The sequence below is a fragment of the Sinocyclocheilus rhinocerous genome, unplaced genomic scaffold, assembly GCF_001515625.1.
Source record: "Sinocyclocheilus rhinocerous isolate Xijiao unplaced genomic scaffold, SAMN03320098_v1.1 scaffold2138, whole genome shotgun sequence".
Classification (NCBI taxonomy): Eukaryota; Metazoa; Chordata; class Actinopteri; order Cypriniformes; family Cyprinidae; genus Sinocyclocheilus; species Sinocyclocheilus rhinocerous.
The window spans coordinates 626,036-640,690 of NW_015656024.1; the positions used below are offsets into that span (position 1 = coordinate 626,036).

The window sequence follows — 14,655 nt, forward strand, 5'->3', positions numbered from 1 at the left end:
ATTTTCAAATGTGGCTTGATGCTAATTGTACTTCTATTTATATTTTAAGATGTATTCTTGTAAGCATTATAGATAGTTTGTGCTTTTGGCGTAAAATCAAACTTTATTTAGCTATATTAATTTAATGCTGTATATTGAGCAGTGGACGATGTTAAATCCATATATGAGATACATATCGGAGGAAAAATGCATTGTTGGTCGGCGCCCCCTAGCATGCAGGTGTGAATTAGCAGAAGGCGATCAATCGTTTTGCGCTCGATGTGAAAGCACCGTTCGTCGGCAATTCGCCTCACTTTTTTGCATCGCGCTCAGTGTGAAACGGCCTTTATGGTGTTGTGATTGTGCACCTCGGCGGCTTTGAGATCTCGGTTGCACGCCTGGGCTCGACTCTTCAGTTCAGCGCACTGTGGCTGCAGCTGCTGCATCCGCTGCGTCACACCCTCCAGCTGATCCTGCAACAGTCCCAATATCCTGTTGGCCTCCTGAACTTTCCCCTACAAACAAGCAAAACCCCAAATAGACACACTGCACATTACTGTGAATCAAACATAATTCGATTTTTTTTAAAGTATTTTCTTCAATAAAATAACTAGGGCTGCTGGCTGTGCACAACCCAACAGAGCTCTGTAAATAACAGCAAAAAGCTTTGAGGGTTGCTGAAAGATGGCAGTATGAGAGTTAGAATATCAATGGTGCTAAAGTCGTGATCTACTGTGGCCAAGAGCAAATTTTTGTTTGCAATGTCCTAGCAAATGGCCTACTGTTGCAAATGGTCTAATCTATGCCATTATGGAAAAAAAAAAAAAATCCTAATAATCTTCACACTCTCCGTGAGCCCATTAATGTACATAAGCTGCATAACTGTAGCTGTTTTTCTTCTTTGGATTTCTGAGTATTTCTCATTGTTATCAAAACGCAGTAAGAATTAGCAGGAAATCCTGGTGTGCCAAACCTGATTGTGCATCTAGTGTTAATATGCAGTAAAAAAGCTGAAAACCCAAAATCATGCCATTGCAATTATAAATTGGTCATGTGTTGACAAATAATCTTATTGTAAAAATGAGATGACAACAAGGCAAAATTGGCCATTTCAATCCAATTGGCTGTTTTTAAGCAACTCTTGAGCATGTCTGATAAAGAAATTGATTGGTTAGCAGCATCAAATCTTTGAAAGTTATTCAATTTTTGTTTTAAGCACTTTGTAGTAGGTTATTTGAAAATAATTTTTAGAGTTTTAAGAGTTTGACTGTGGTGCCATTACTTGAAATTTTTTCATGCCAGTCTACATCAAGAACAAACTCCCACATCTGCTAGGAGGAGAAACCTCAGCAAGCGCAAACATGGCTGCCAGGTGTTGTGCAACAGGACCACCGACTAACAGCAACACTCATTGCATACTTTTTTGCCTTCCCTTCTCACTGTTACTTTATCTAACTTTTTGTGTACGTAGCAGCGCCGCATCTAGTGGGTTTAACTGGATAAGCTATGAAAAACATTAAAATGCAACGACACTTACATCGTCATCGCGTTCCGTGTGCCACTGATAAGGCTGCCTGACACACACCTAAGAATGTGGATTTTTATTTTAAATTCGAAGAATATTCGAAATTCTATTTTTTTTTTACAGCCCTACTGTGGAATAATGTATTTCTGCTAAACCTGCCCCTAAGCTGTGGGGGAAAAAAATGATTTTGACTGATTTAAACATCAGTCTCATTCTAGCCAAAAACGCCTACTTAGGCAGGAAAAGCTGAAATCTGGCCCAAACTATCCTGTAGTCAAATGTGTGGTTTCATGAACACTAGAGGAAACTGGACCACAGAAACTCCAGATAATATTCAGTCACCTCCCACTCTTCCACCTTCTGGTCATATCTGACAGTGGACCTCTCTTCAGCTGTGATTCGTTCTCTCATTGGCTTGATCTCCTGCTCCACCTCTGCCACCTGATGTATATGGACATACATTTCAGTATTAGGTCACAATCTTCGGTTGAGAGATATTTGAAGCATGTGATCTTCTAGAGATGGGAACCATAAATAATTAATGTTTCAGGTTCAATCAGTGAATGAGTTGTTACACTGATTAAAACAAATGAATTCTAAGCCATTCTGACTGAATCATTAAAAAATCCATTCGTTTGTCAATCAGGCTGGTCAGGCTGTGCATTACGTGCAACTCAACAGAAATGTGCCATTAAAAGTATAAGAACCACAGTATACCATTACAAAGATTATACGATTATAATATGAAAGTGATCAAATCTGATTAGGAAATGATAGTATTGTTGTGTTCATTTTGATTTGAGCCATGCAGTCACAGTTCATGTTATGCTGGCAGTGATTCCTAACCAGAGCCCAGGCCATCTGATTATTCAGCTCATCCAACTTCTTCTGCATTTCATCAAGTGAAGCCAGACTTTTATAGCGCTCTTCTTTCGCATGGTACTTTCTCTTCAGCTCTTGTAGAGTCTGTGTGAGAAGAAATGGTGTGCCAGAAACCAGAGAGTGAAAGAAAACTATACTGCCATCTTAAAGAGCATCTAGTCTAGCAATCCAATCAGATACTTTTTCCAAAGATGCTCCATCCAATACATAATTTCAGTTCAGTTACATGAACCACTATGTAAATGTGATTATTTCAGCACTCACCTCCCTGTGCTTCTCCACTGTATTCTGGGTCATGGTCTTGGTCTTCATGATGTAGGTCAAATCTTCTTTCATCTGATCAAGCTGAGTGGCCTTCAAGAAAAACTAAAGAAAAAGAACAAAGCAAATTTCAAGTTGTATTTGTTATAAGAGAAACAAATGCACAAACACACACAAAGTCTCACTTTATATATGTCGCCCTCTCCTTTGGAGTGGAGTAAGTCTTTACTAATTTCCTGAGTTAGGATAGAGACCGGATTGTCCACCTGAGGATGAAAAAACAATCAGATAAATCAAAACAGATCATTTAAATATTTTTGTTAGCATACATTTAGAGAATTGAGAGGATCTTTAGCCATACCTGGATGTTAAAGTGATCCAAAATGGAGATCAGTTCTTCCTTTTTTGATGACACTAAGCGACCTGGGAGACAGGCAAATCAAATTGTCAGATTATTGATCTAACTCATCTGTCATGTGGTAGAAGCCAACTAAATTAGGCAGATGTCACCATGGACAGGTTGTGTGACTTGCCCTCATCCTCAAACCCCATGAACAAAACTATGCAAGGTAAAATAAATATAACCCAGACTACAACAAATACAGGTTCACTAAAGAGTATAAACATGGTTCGTACCAACAACAGTGTGTTTTCTGTAGTGAAAAACACATTATATTTCACATATTTTACATTATTACAATACCTCTCTCCCCAGTCTAGCATGAACGGCTCGAATAGTTCCTGTATCAAATGAAGGCCCGCCTTCTGAAATACGAAATGTGTTGTGATTGGTTAGCTGGGCCAGTGTGTGTTGTGATTGGTTAGCTGGGCCAGTGTGTGTTGTGATTGGCAGCACTCGGCGCCTGGTCGGGAAATGTCATGCCCCTTACCATAGCCGCCTGCGAGCTTCAGTGTAAATATTGCGTCAAAATCAAATCAATTTGAGCTCGATTTAAACCCGGATGATTGTAACCACTCTTAAGTTTGTCTGCCTTGGGAAAGCTAGCGTGTCTCCGACATAGTGATAACACTCGTTGCCTTCTCTAGTGCAGCTCAACCAGGTCTCGTCCCATTCGTCAGTATTTGTGATATCACAAATCCCGGAAAATATGCGTTGTAGTCCAAACGAGTCGTTCGTTATAGTTTTTGAAAAGCGATTTCTGTTAAATAAAATATCTCCTTTTGAAGTGGACTTTGAACTTTGTAACTTTGCAGATCTTTTTTATGCTCAAACAGCAACATTACAGACTAACTAAAGTTGAAAAAGTGAAAAAGCATAATAGGACCCCTTTAAGTAAAAGCACCGGAGCACCACAGATGCCACATATGCTGTGCATATGAGCACATCTGACTTGACTGGCTGTCAATTACACATCAGGAAAGAATTAAATGCTGGCTTTAATTGCAAGCGCTTCAGCAAATCTTTATTTGCCTTCTGTCAGGAGAGCACAGATATTATTTTGGAATGCATCAAAGTAATATTTTTAGAAGCTAAAAAAGTATGGAGCTGAAAAGTTCAGTTTAAAGGGGTCATATGATGCGATTTCAAGTTTTCCTTTCTCTTTGGAGTGTTACAAGCTCTTGGTGCATAACGAAGATCTGTAAAGTTGCAAAGACTAAAGTCTCAAATCCAAAGAGATATTCTTTATAAAAGTTAGAGTCAACCACGCCTATCTTATATCCACATATCTAGGTCACTATGTGGAAATATTAGCATAATGCCACCCAAATGTTCACGCAAAGAAAGAAGGCGTGGTTTCAGGAACAGCAGTAGTGTTGATGCAGCCATGTCAGGGAGACGCTGTATTTCAGTGCGAAAGCAAAAGCACTTTATTTGGCCTTCCGGAAGTAGATGCAATTAGGAATCATTGGTTAAGATTTATTTACAACAGAACAGCACAACCCAGATGTTCGAATTTGTGCAACGCATTTTATGGACGACAGTTTTTTGAACCTAGAAGAGTACAAGGCTGGCTGTGCACAAAGGCTATTTCTAAAATAAAAAAATAAAAAGAGTAAATTCCGACTTTGCTATGACAATCTGGCGCTTCTGAATCAGCGACTGTAAGTATGTTTTGTTATTAGTTTAAGTATTTGCTATTGACTGTTCAAATGCGGAGTTTTGCGCAGCGCAGAGTAACGCGTCGTGTGTGTGTGTGTGTGAGGGGAACAGGGTCACATCACAGGAGAGTGAACTGCCTGTCAGAAATCATAGCACGTCAGCTGTCTTAACCGCGGCTTGTGTACTGCATCATCACTGTGTCTGTCACGCGACTCTGTTGCCCTTTCGGGCTTGAACTGATGGTAAAACTAACGACATTATTAACTGTCTTGATATTTACTTTGAAAGCTGAAGCTGCGATTATGGTAAGGGGCGTTACATTTCCGACGCGTGCTTGTGGTGTTCGGCCAATCACAACGCACTGGGTCAGCTGGCCAATCTGGCCATTGTGTTTGAGAGAGGCGGGGCATAGAGGAGCTACAATAATGTACAGTATTTGAAAAATAATGTGTTTTTTGAACATTAAAGCATGTCAACATATTCTGTTACACCAAATATACAAAATAATGATCTTTAAAATAGTATCATATGACCCCTTTAAACTAAACGAAAAATAACAATTTCAACTGAAATTGTTATATGAATCACTATTAAATGTAAATATAAACTGCCTTGTCAAGAAGATTGAATTGCTCTAAAATTTGTACAAAATTAGCACACAAAAAAATATGCTTGTCTTGCGAGAATCAAGTATTGTTTACAGCAAAGGAAAACCAGTCTCCTCTGGACTTATATCGAAATAGTCCAACATTTTTTCTTGACAAATCCTCGTTTTGTACTTCTAATTCATGACCGGTGTTTTGCTTTGCTCTCTCCTCTGCGCTTCCGCATTCGTCACTTCTCAATGGAGTTTACGCTACGCCTACATCATCCGCTGGAACTCCACTCTCTCGTGAATGCGCGTTCACCAGTTAGCCGAAGCTAGAGATTACGGTTTATAAAGTTTTAAAGGGGTCATCGGATGCAAAATTCACTTTTACAAGTTGTTTGAACTGAAATGTGTCTTGGCAGTGTGTGTACACAACCACCCTATAATGATAAAAATCCACCCAGTGTTTTTTTTTGTTTTTTTAAATCCCCATAAATAATAACCCCTTTGTCAGAGTAAGCTGTTCACAGATCTTTGGCTGTGTGACGTCACACAGACCCAGGCCGCCCCCACGATTGTTGGTTGACACTGGGGTTTTACCTTAGACCCGCCCTGAGTGAGCTGTAAACAGTCTGCCATTGTTTCGATTCCGGATCAGGTGTAGACAAGAATGTCTCCTAAGCAATTGAGGTGTTTTGTTGTTGGATGTAATAATGAACATAGCAGTCATCATTTACTCCCGACATCTGAAGACGGCCGCTGAAGACGCAGAGTAGGGTTGTAACGATATACCTGTTTTACAGTTTATCACGGTTTGAACGTGTACGGTTATCATACCGTAAACATTTGCATATCTACGTTTAAAAAAAAAAAATGAATGAAAAAAAAATCTCACCCGTGCATATGCAACTTATTTCTGCTTGGCTGCTTCACTCTGCATTCACTTGGCTGCTTACACGCACGTACAGCGGAGAAAATGACAGAGACAGATTATATCTAATCTCCATCCCCACCGAAAAAAAAAAGGTTAAAATCTGCAGTCTGGGAATACTTAGGATATAAAAAAACAACAACAACGTGGGGTTGTCCTTGAGGACGGATCCAATTTGCAAAAAATGTGAACGCAAAGTGGCTGCAAAAGCAGGCAATACATCCAACATGTTCGTTAATATTCGCGGACACCATCCCTGCATGCAGATAAAGGTGTGTTGCATTTATAACAAGTTATAAATTAAGGCAGTATGATTTTCGTGATGCAGAGGGAATCCTGGTGCAGTCGTGAACATGGAATTTACAGTATAATGACGATGTCACGTAAAACGCGCAATCTGATGGATGAATAAATCAAAAGTCGATATGATATGTGTCTGTATGCATGACGCTAATGGTGTTTTCAGCGTCTACATAAACATGAACATCACCAGAGCTGTTCTGAGAGAAAACTTAAATAAACATTTCCTAGTTTTATTTGAGAAAACCATTGTCAAATACACTCTGAAACTCAAAGGTCCGCTACAACCCGTCAAAATAAAAGTTCGATTTAACTTGAAACATTTATGTAAATTTATGAAATATTAACTTATGAAATAATTATGACAAATATATTAGCATTGTACAATGTACTTCAAAGTTATAATAACAACAATAATAATATTCTTTATAATAAAGAATTTATTTAAACATGATTTTTTAAGGAATATCATGTTTTTCCATGTTTTCACTTAGTATACCTGTTGTGCAGAACTTTGCCAAAAATAAAAGTTGTAAAATTTTCATTTGATAACATTTTAAAACATTAATTAAAATGTTAAAGTGTGATATAGATATACATACGGTGTATAGCTTTTTTTTAAATTGTTTTTTAAAATGAAATTAATTAAAAAAAAAAATTCAGAAGGGAGACTTCAATACTTTCATTAAAATGGTTTCAAGTTTGTTGTAATAAAGGATTTGTTCACTCAAATAACTTTTGTTCTTATTTGAAATGTATTTGTATCTTCTAATTCTTTTAGGAGTCATTCTTACTGATAAGAATTATTGTTTAATATATAATGTGATACCGTGAAATTTTTTTGAGACGATTATCATACCGTGAAAATCTCATACCGTTACAACACTAACGCAGAGTATTACTTTTGATTTTGAAGGGAATGCGCCCCCCAATCTGCCTAAATGCGTCTATGAGCGAATCATTCGTGATCCAGCTTCACCTACAGAAGAAGTGAGCATAAGGTTTTTTTTATGAATCTTTGCAAACTGCCTTTCCTAATAATGTGTTTGTTAGCAAGTTCCACGATGAATACAACTAAAGTTCACTGTCTCTCAGAGAACTGCTTGTCACCCCATGGAAGAGAAGGGCGGGGTGAGCAGAGCTCATTAGCATTTAAAGGGACATGCACCGAAACGGGTCGCTGTGAACAGAGCTGTTTTTGATAAGGTAAAAAGGATGTTGTTTTACACTACCATTGCGAAATTTTAACCAAAGTATGCTATAGACTTTTCATTAAAACCCTAAAGAATCATATCAACTTGTGGAAAATGGGCATCCGATGACCCCTTTAAATATGGATATTTTTCTTACACAAACGCATCGATTCGCTTCAGGAGGCCTTTATTAACCCCCTTTTTATGATGGATGGATGCCCTTTTTTGGGCTTCAAAATCTCGACCCCCCATTCACTGCCATTATAAAGCTTGGGAAAGCCAGAACATTTTTTTTAATATAACGAATCATATGGATTATTTTTACAATGTCTTTATGAACTCTTTGAAGTGTCAAAGTTTTGGGTGAATGCACTTTCAAAGGTAGGACAGAAACCTCTCAGATTTCATTAAAAATATTTTTTATGTTTTCAACATGAACAAGGAACTTATGCGTTTGGATTAGGGCTGCCCCTAATAGTCAACAAATCGTTAATCGACAAGAAGAGGCTTGGTCGAAAAAAATGTTATTAGTCGCAGAAAAAAAAATCCACATTGGCACAGTCACGCAGTCCGTGACAGACAGATCGTTAACGGCTAGTCTATGGTAATACAGTACATCGGGCAGGACATCCAAACGCTCGCCTATCATTCATCGACCTCAAATACAGCTTATCATCTGTAATATGTTAATATTGGCAACTTTACATGGCCGCTCAATCTAATGTTAACCTAGAGAAATGTGCGCTATTCAGTGTCTGTGCGGAGTGTGGAAGCTGAACAGTAGCTCACTGCAGGACAGACGGAGGCGCCGGTGCGCTCATTTGATCTTAAAATACTCCGTAAGTTTTGGTCATACAGATAAGAGTAATACATCTTTCAAATCTGTAAAGACTCTACGTTTATTTGTGTGCACTCACAATAACAACAAAACATTGCACTTCTGTAAAATAATGAAAGCAAACAGGATGCGCTTTCTGCCGTCTCGGTCTCTGTGAACTTGAGCGCGAAACTCCGTGTATATCTTTGCCTTAAAGACATTAAAAATATATCTATAGAGAGCGAAATGTCTACTTTCAAATGAAATAATTCAAATGGAAAACAAATATTCTCTGATTATGTAATCCGTATGAAACATGCATACAGGTGCATCACTACTGCGGAGATGAAGAGTCAGTGTCGCCGACTTCATCTCTTAAACCGGAAACAAAGAAAACACTTGTTTATCAGTGAATTATTAAAATGTTAATGCAGCCTCATTACTGTTTTTCCCTGACACATTCATAATAATTACTTCTGCCGGTGTGCTGTGGCAAGCTTTCTGCGTGTGCTTGAGTGCTTATTAGGCTATGTAGGCAATTATAGGCTCATTATAATGATTTAAATGGTTTATTAATAACCGTGCGATCAGTCGACTAATGCTTAAAATGAATGACTACTAGTCGACCAGAAAAATTCTTAGTCAAGGGCAGCCCTAGTTTGGATCATCAAGAGGGTAAATAAATCATGACAAATTTTTTTTGGGAGTTACTTTGTCTTTAACTCACAGTCCTAATTTAAACTACCCAAAGTAATTGAGTACCCAAAGGTGAAATGGTTCTGTATTTGTAAATATACCTGTTTTACTTCTTAGTTTATATGTCCGCATTCCCTCGCTGGAGATACAAACATCTACGATGATGGACTGGCCAAACACTTCTGGCTTATACGCATCACGACCCCTGTTCCTCAGAGTGATGGACACATCTGCAGAACTAAACATTCCAGAAACAAAAACAGTGTGAGAGACTATAAATAGACTGTGACTACATGCAGTGAAATCCGGATAGGTGTGTCGTACCTCTCTCCTTCCTTCACAAATCCTTTGAGTGAGGAGTCTCTGTTCGTGGTGTGAGCTTTACCGCCCAGGGCTACAATCAGAGCTGTCAGCACGGCACTTTTTCCACCTAACACACAAATATACATGAAACAACTATAAATAAAACCATAAAAACTTCATCAGCATTGATAACAAGCAATAACAACTGTCACAAAACTGTGTCCCTAGATATGTTTTCTTCTTATTGTAGTTAATGATATGCCTATTTAAAAATACATGATTATGTAATCTATCTTCCAAATTATGGATAACTACAGTACTCCATTAAATCCCGCCCCACTTACCAGACATTTAAAATATTGAAGGAACAGTTCACCTAAATAAATAAATAAACAAAATTTGCAGAAAATTTACTCAGGCTATCTAAGATGTAGATGAGTTTGTCTCTTTATATTCAACAGATTTCGAGAAATTTAGCATTACATCTTTTGCTGACCAATGAATCCACTGCAGTGAATCCTTAATTATGGATTTCATTACAAATATGCAAAAAAAACAAAAAAAAAACAATAATTGAACGTCTTTAGCTGTGTTGTGGATTATTGTGATGTCAGCTGTTTGGACTCTCATTCTGATGGCACCCATTCACTGCAGAGGATCCATGGGTAAGCAAGTGATGTAATCAGGGCTCTAGACTGCGACCATTTGTGACAATTCTTTGAGAATGTTCGAGTAAAAATTTTACATGGTCGCATTTGTGCGAGTGCATGGTTTGCGCTGCTCCATACAGCGTGCTGCAGAGCTGCGGCACATTGTAGCAAGAGTCAGATTTCACAGATCACACGAAGAGAGGCACTTTCAGTGCGAGCGCTTCAGAGGGTGAGCCTGGTTTATACTTGCGGTGTCAGAACAAGCGCGAAGGTGCGCGCATTACGTGGCAAAAATGATGCGAATATTGAGGAAATGATGGTGGAGGATTTGGTTTTCACACTAAAGTTATGTAAAAGATCGCTTCTTAAACCAGAGAAGGTGAACATGTTGGTATTCTTGTGGGGGGAAAAAACATGCAAGTCCTGTCACCGACAGCCAGTTTAGTTTTACTTTTCTTTTTAAAAAGCTTGTTATCTTTGCTGTTTACCTCACTTTACGCTATGGAGGCTTTCTTTAATTTTTTTGTTTTTTTATTTAGGCTATTTGATTCCTCAGTGTTTGCTAAACATTCTGTAATTTATTAGTCGGTATATAATATAGCATGAGGTGTATGCCATGCCTCAGCTTATTCGTTTTTGTTAATAAACGTTATGTAAGCTAGTTTGTCATTATAGCCTACTGTTTTATTGTTGTTGTGCTTTTTAATTAAGAATAACAATGAATCAATCTTTTGTTTTAGTCTTAAAAAGTGAAAGGTGTATAGATATAAGCAAAACAGACAATTATCTTTTTTTTTTGTAAAGCGTGACACCATGATTGTGAATTCGAAAGTGAAAGTGTCCAAAGTCCGACTTACAACACAGCAAAAGAGGAATTCCCCTTCACTAAATTTAAATCACAAATAATACTGATGAAAAAGAACGGGTTGAATGTTGAACACTTTTGTTACCATATAACTATAAACTATGATAAAAGTTCATTAGCATGCATTGATTAATCCCATGCAAAAAAAAAAAAAAAATTAATAAAAAATGCGACCAACTGAGAAAGTTACTCGCAAAAGAGCGACCAGTGGGAAGAATGAGTCTACAGCCCTGGTAATGCTAAATTTCTCCAAATCTGTTCCAATGAGGAAAAAACTTCTTGGACGGCCTGAGCTTGAGTACATTTTCAGCAAATTTTCATTTTTGGGTGGTTAGTTGGTTGGTGTATTTAAATATATTGACATTGCAACTTCACTGGCTATTACATGGTAGATACAAATTATACATCAATATAATATAATAAATATAACATAAGTACAAATATTTTATAAAATTTCACTTTCAAAATAAAAAAAGAATATTTTATACATACAAAAGATTCTTTGTACTTGTGATAAAAAGATTTTATTGGGTACTTACAAAAGAAGTCCTTAAAACAAATGTTTGGGTGAACTGTTCCTTTAATTAGTTTATTTCAAACCGCTGTCTGTTGATCAAGGTTCAAACTTAGGCCCCGTCCACACGGAGACACGTTTAGTTGTATACGTAAAAAATGTTGTATTGTATCGGCATTTCGTCCAGATGGATCCGGCGTTTTGGGAGTGTGAGGCCATGTCCACACATACATAGGTATTTTTATAAAAAAATTTTTTTGAGTTTTTCCTTCTTCCGTTTTAAAAAAAATCTCTGTCCACATGAAATTGCAAAAGCATGCTATGAAGCACTGTCAAGAGCATGCCAAGCCAACAGGTGGCGATATAATCTCAACCGTAAAGCCATGTTGGCCAATCAGAAGCCTGAAAAAGTTTCCAGTAGGCGGAGATAACAGCGCAGGCGCTGACGTCACAAGCCAAAATCTCCAGTTTTGCGGTCTACATGATAACACTGCAACCAGAGTTTTTGAAAATCTTCACCCTGGCAGGAGTTTTCAAAAATGTTCGGTTTCAGTGACCTGGTGCTGCGTTTGCGTGTGGACGAATGGCCAAACCGCATAGAAAAAGCTGCAGTTTTGAAAATACCTGCGTTCGTGTGGACAGGGCCTGAAACTGCTATTTTTTAAAATCGGGTCCCAGAGTGGATAAATCTGAAAACGACAGCCTTGCGTTTTCGTGTGTACAGCCAATCCGTATATTTTGTGAAATGATGTCATCACCCCACGTCTCGGCCCTAGTCAGACACTGCTACGTCACGTAACAGCAACAACAACATGAACAAACACTGAACGACTGTCTTTTTAATAACTAACATTAGCACAGATTAATAAATGTATTGTTCCATGTTAATTTTCTTCTTGATGTGTTGACTTTGTATACAGCGTGCAAGGTTTATGCACATGCTCCAAGTCTTTTTCTCTGCTTTTAGTGTATCTCTGTGGCAGAAATACAGCGCCACATACTGGTCTGGCATGTATACTACATCGTTTTGAGTCGGTTTCGTGTGGACGCAGATATTTCTTGAGACAAGGAAAAAAAAGATTGGATAGGGAAAGCTCTGGCTTCGTGTGGATGTGGCCTTAGTGACCTCTTATAATTTGATGCAAGATATATTTCTGTGAGCCACAGCTCGCAATTTTATAGCTGCAATGTTCCCCAATCAGGGTTCTGTGGCCCCCTAGTGGTCCAGACTGTGGTGTACCTATTTTACCGCTTATATGGGTAGTTCATATATGTGTTAGTGACATATTCTGTTTAAATCCACAGGTGAGAAAAATGTCAAGGCAAAATGAAAGGCTAGAAAAAAAAGAGTGAATAACATGTATGATACTTTATTTTCAACATCAAATTGGTTCAATGAGTTCATTCAATGAAGAAATCGTCAGACTGATTCAAACAAGTAGTCTGGATTTCGAATCTAAAACAGTTACTAAAACTTCACAATTCAGGTAAAACATTGCCATGAATTTTATACCGCACAGAAAAATCTATTTTCATGCAACTAAAAATTAAATATGGAGAAGGACTTACTTCCATTGTTTCCTACGACAAAGTTGACGTTTGGACCAAATTCAAAGGGACCAAGCATCGAGTGACACATGAAGTTCCTTAGAGAGATACTCTCTATGCTGCCCACTTCACCTGTGACCTGAAAACACACATACATAGATGTGTATGGGGACATCACAAGCAAAAGTCTATGCAGTATGTACATAAGGTATTACACATAAGGTATTTTACAGCAAAAATGAGCAGTCGAGACAGTTGTACTGTGCTGCGCAAGTCTTACACTCTGTGATGTGCTCATAACATCTCCTGAACTGAAGTAGCCCGTTTCATCCTCTTCAGAGGGCTCGGGCTGAGATAACCGGCTTCTCTTATCAGGCGTCTGCCCTGAATTACTGCTCTTCCTCGTTGACATCTTCTACAAACATCAAACATTTATCTTTCACAATAAACACAGTCATTTATATCCTTTATTGTCATTACACTGCCACGTCACTTAATAGGAGTGGGACTCCTAACAAGTGGGAATTTGTACATTTGTATGTTTTCTTTGTCTTGTTGCAAATAAAGTCTCTAGTTTTAGCTTAAAAACAATTAACACCAAATCTTATGAGATGAATCTAACCACTTAAAGTCGAAACATCTTTTCTTCTGTATTAGATCTGAGTGTAACGAATGATCAGAAAAGTACAAATGCAGGGCAGAGACTAAGCTTGATGCATTGGCTGCTGATTGGATTTTGAAACGTGGGCACTGCACCCAAATATGGAAGCAGATGAATGACAGTTCATGTGGACGGGTTTAAGCAGACTAAATGATTGGAGAATTCCTGCATGTGTCACCAGAGAAAGGTCCAGTTATGACACTTTGATTAAAAATAAATAAATAAACAATAAACATATGCACAGACAAACTGTTTACAGTAAGAGCTATAATAAATAAATAAACCAATTTCCTTCAAGAAAAAAAAATAAAAAAGGTAATTGCAACTTTTTATCTCACAATTCAGACTTTGTTTCTTGCAATTCTGAGGAAAAAAAGAGAATTGTGAGGTATAAACTCATAATTCTGACTTTTTTTTTTTTTACTTGCAATTCCAAATGTATATCTCCAAATTTTTTCTCACTTGCTGTTTCAGCCACAGAAGAAAAAAGGGTAATTATGACTTAGGGATGGGCGATATGGGCTTAAAAATATATCACAATATTTCTGGTATTTATTACGATAACGATATTAATGACGATAATTCAGGGAATCTGGTTTCTTTAGAGAGAAGTATTATCTTTCCTATTTTTGCCCAAAATAGGGTGTTGTGAGCATTAAAGGGGTCATATGATGCTGCTAAAAAGAACATTCTTTTGTGTCTCAAAACTCGCATTTGAATCATCAGTGGCAAATCCTTTAAAGTCCCCATGAAATCAAAATTAAAGTTTTTTGGGTGTTAGTATCAATATGTTAGTCTTAAGGTTATCTATAAGGCAGTATGCTCCAAAACAGTGACAAAATTCGCATTTAGAAGATATAAGCATTCAAAGCTTGCAGT

At 37.7% G+C, this 14,655-nt stretch overlaps 1 protein-coding gene across 1 annotated transcript in view; it reads right to left on the reverse strand.

Moving 5' to 3' along the window:
- Window positions 1-14,655, reverse strand: part of LOC107719281 (structural maintenance of chromosomes protein 6-like) — a 35,488-nt gene that overhangs the window by 19,115 nt on the left and 1,718 nt on the right. The window contains exons 2-11 of the mRNA XM_016526674.1: window positions 13,396-13,530; window positions 13,137-13,254; window positions 9,560-9,665; window positions 9,337-9,473; window positions 3,009-3,070; window positions 2,833-2,913; window positions 2,651-2,752; window positions 2,351-2,470; window positions 1,847-1,945; window positions 348-494 (exon numbers count right to left, since the gene is read on the reverse strand). Coding sequence (XP_016382160.1) covers window positions 348-494; window positions 1,847-1,945; window positions 2,351-2,470; window positions 2,651-2,752; window positions 2,833-2,913; window positions 3,009-3,070; window positions 9,337-9,473; window positions 9,560-9,665; window positions 13,137-13,254; window positions 13,396-13,527 — 1,104 coding nt within the window. The 5' untranslated portion in view covers window positions 13,528-13,530. The remainder of the gene's footprint in view (window positions 1-347; window positions 495-1,846; window positions 1,946-2,350; window positions 2,471-2,650; window positions 2,753-2,832; window positions 2,914-3,008; window positions 3,071-9,336; window positions 9,474-9,559; window positions 9,666-13,136; window positions 13,255-13,395; window positions 13,531-14,655) is intronic.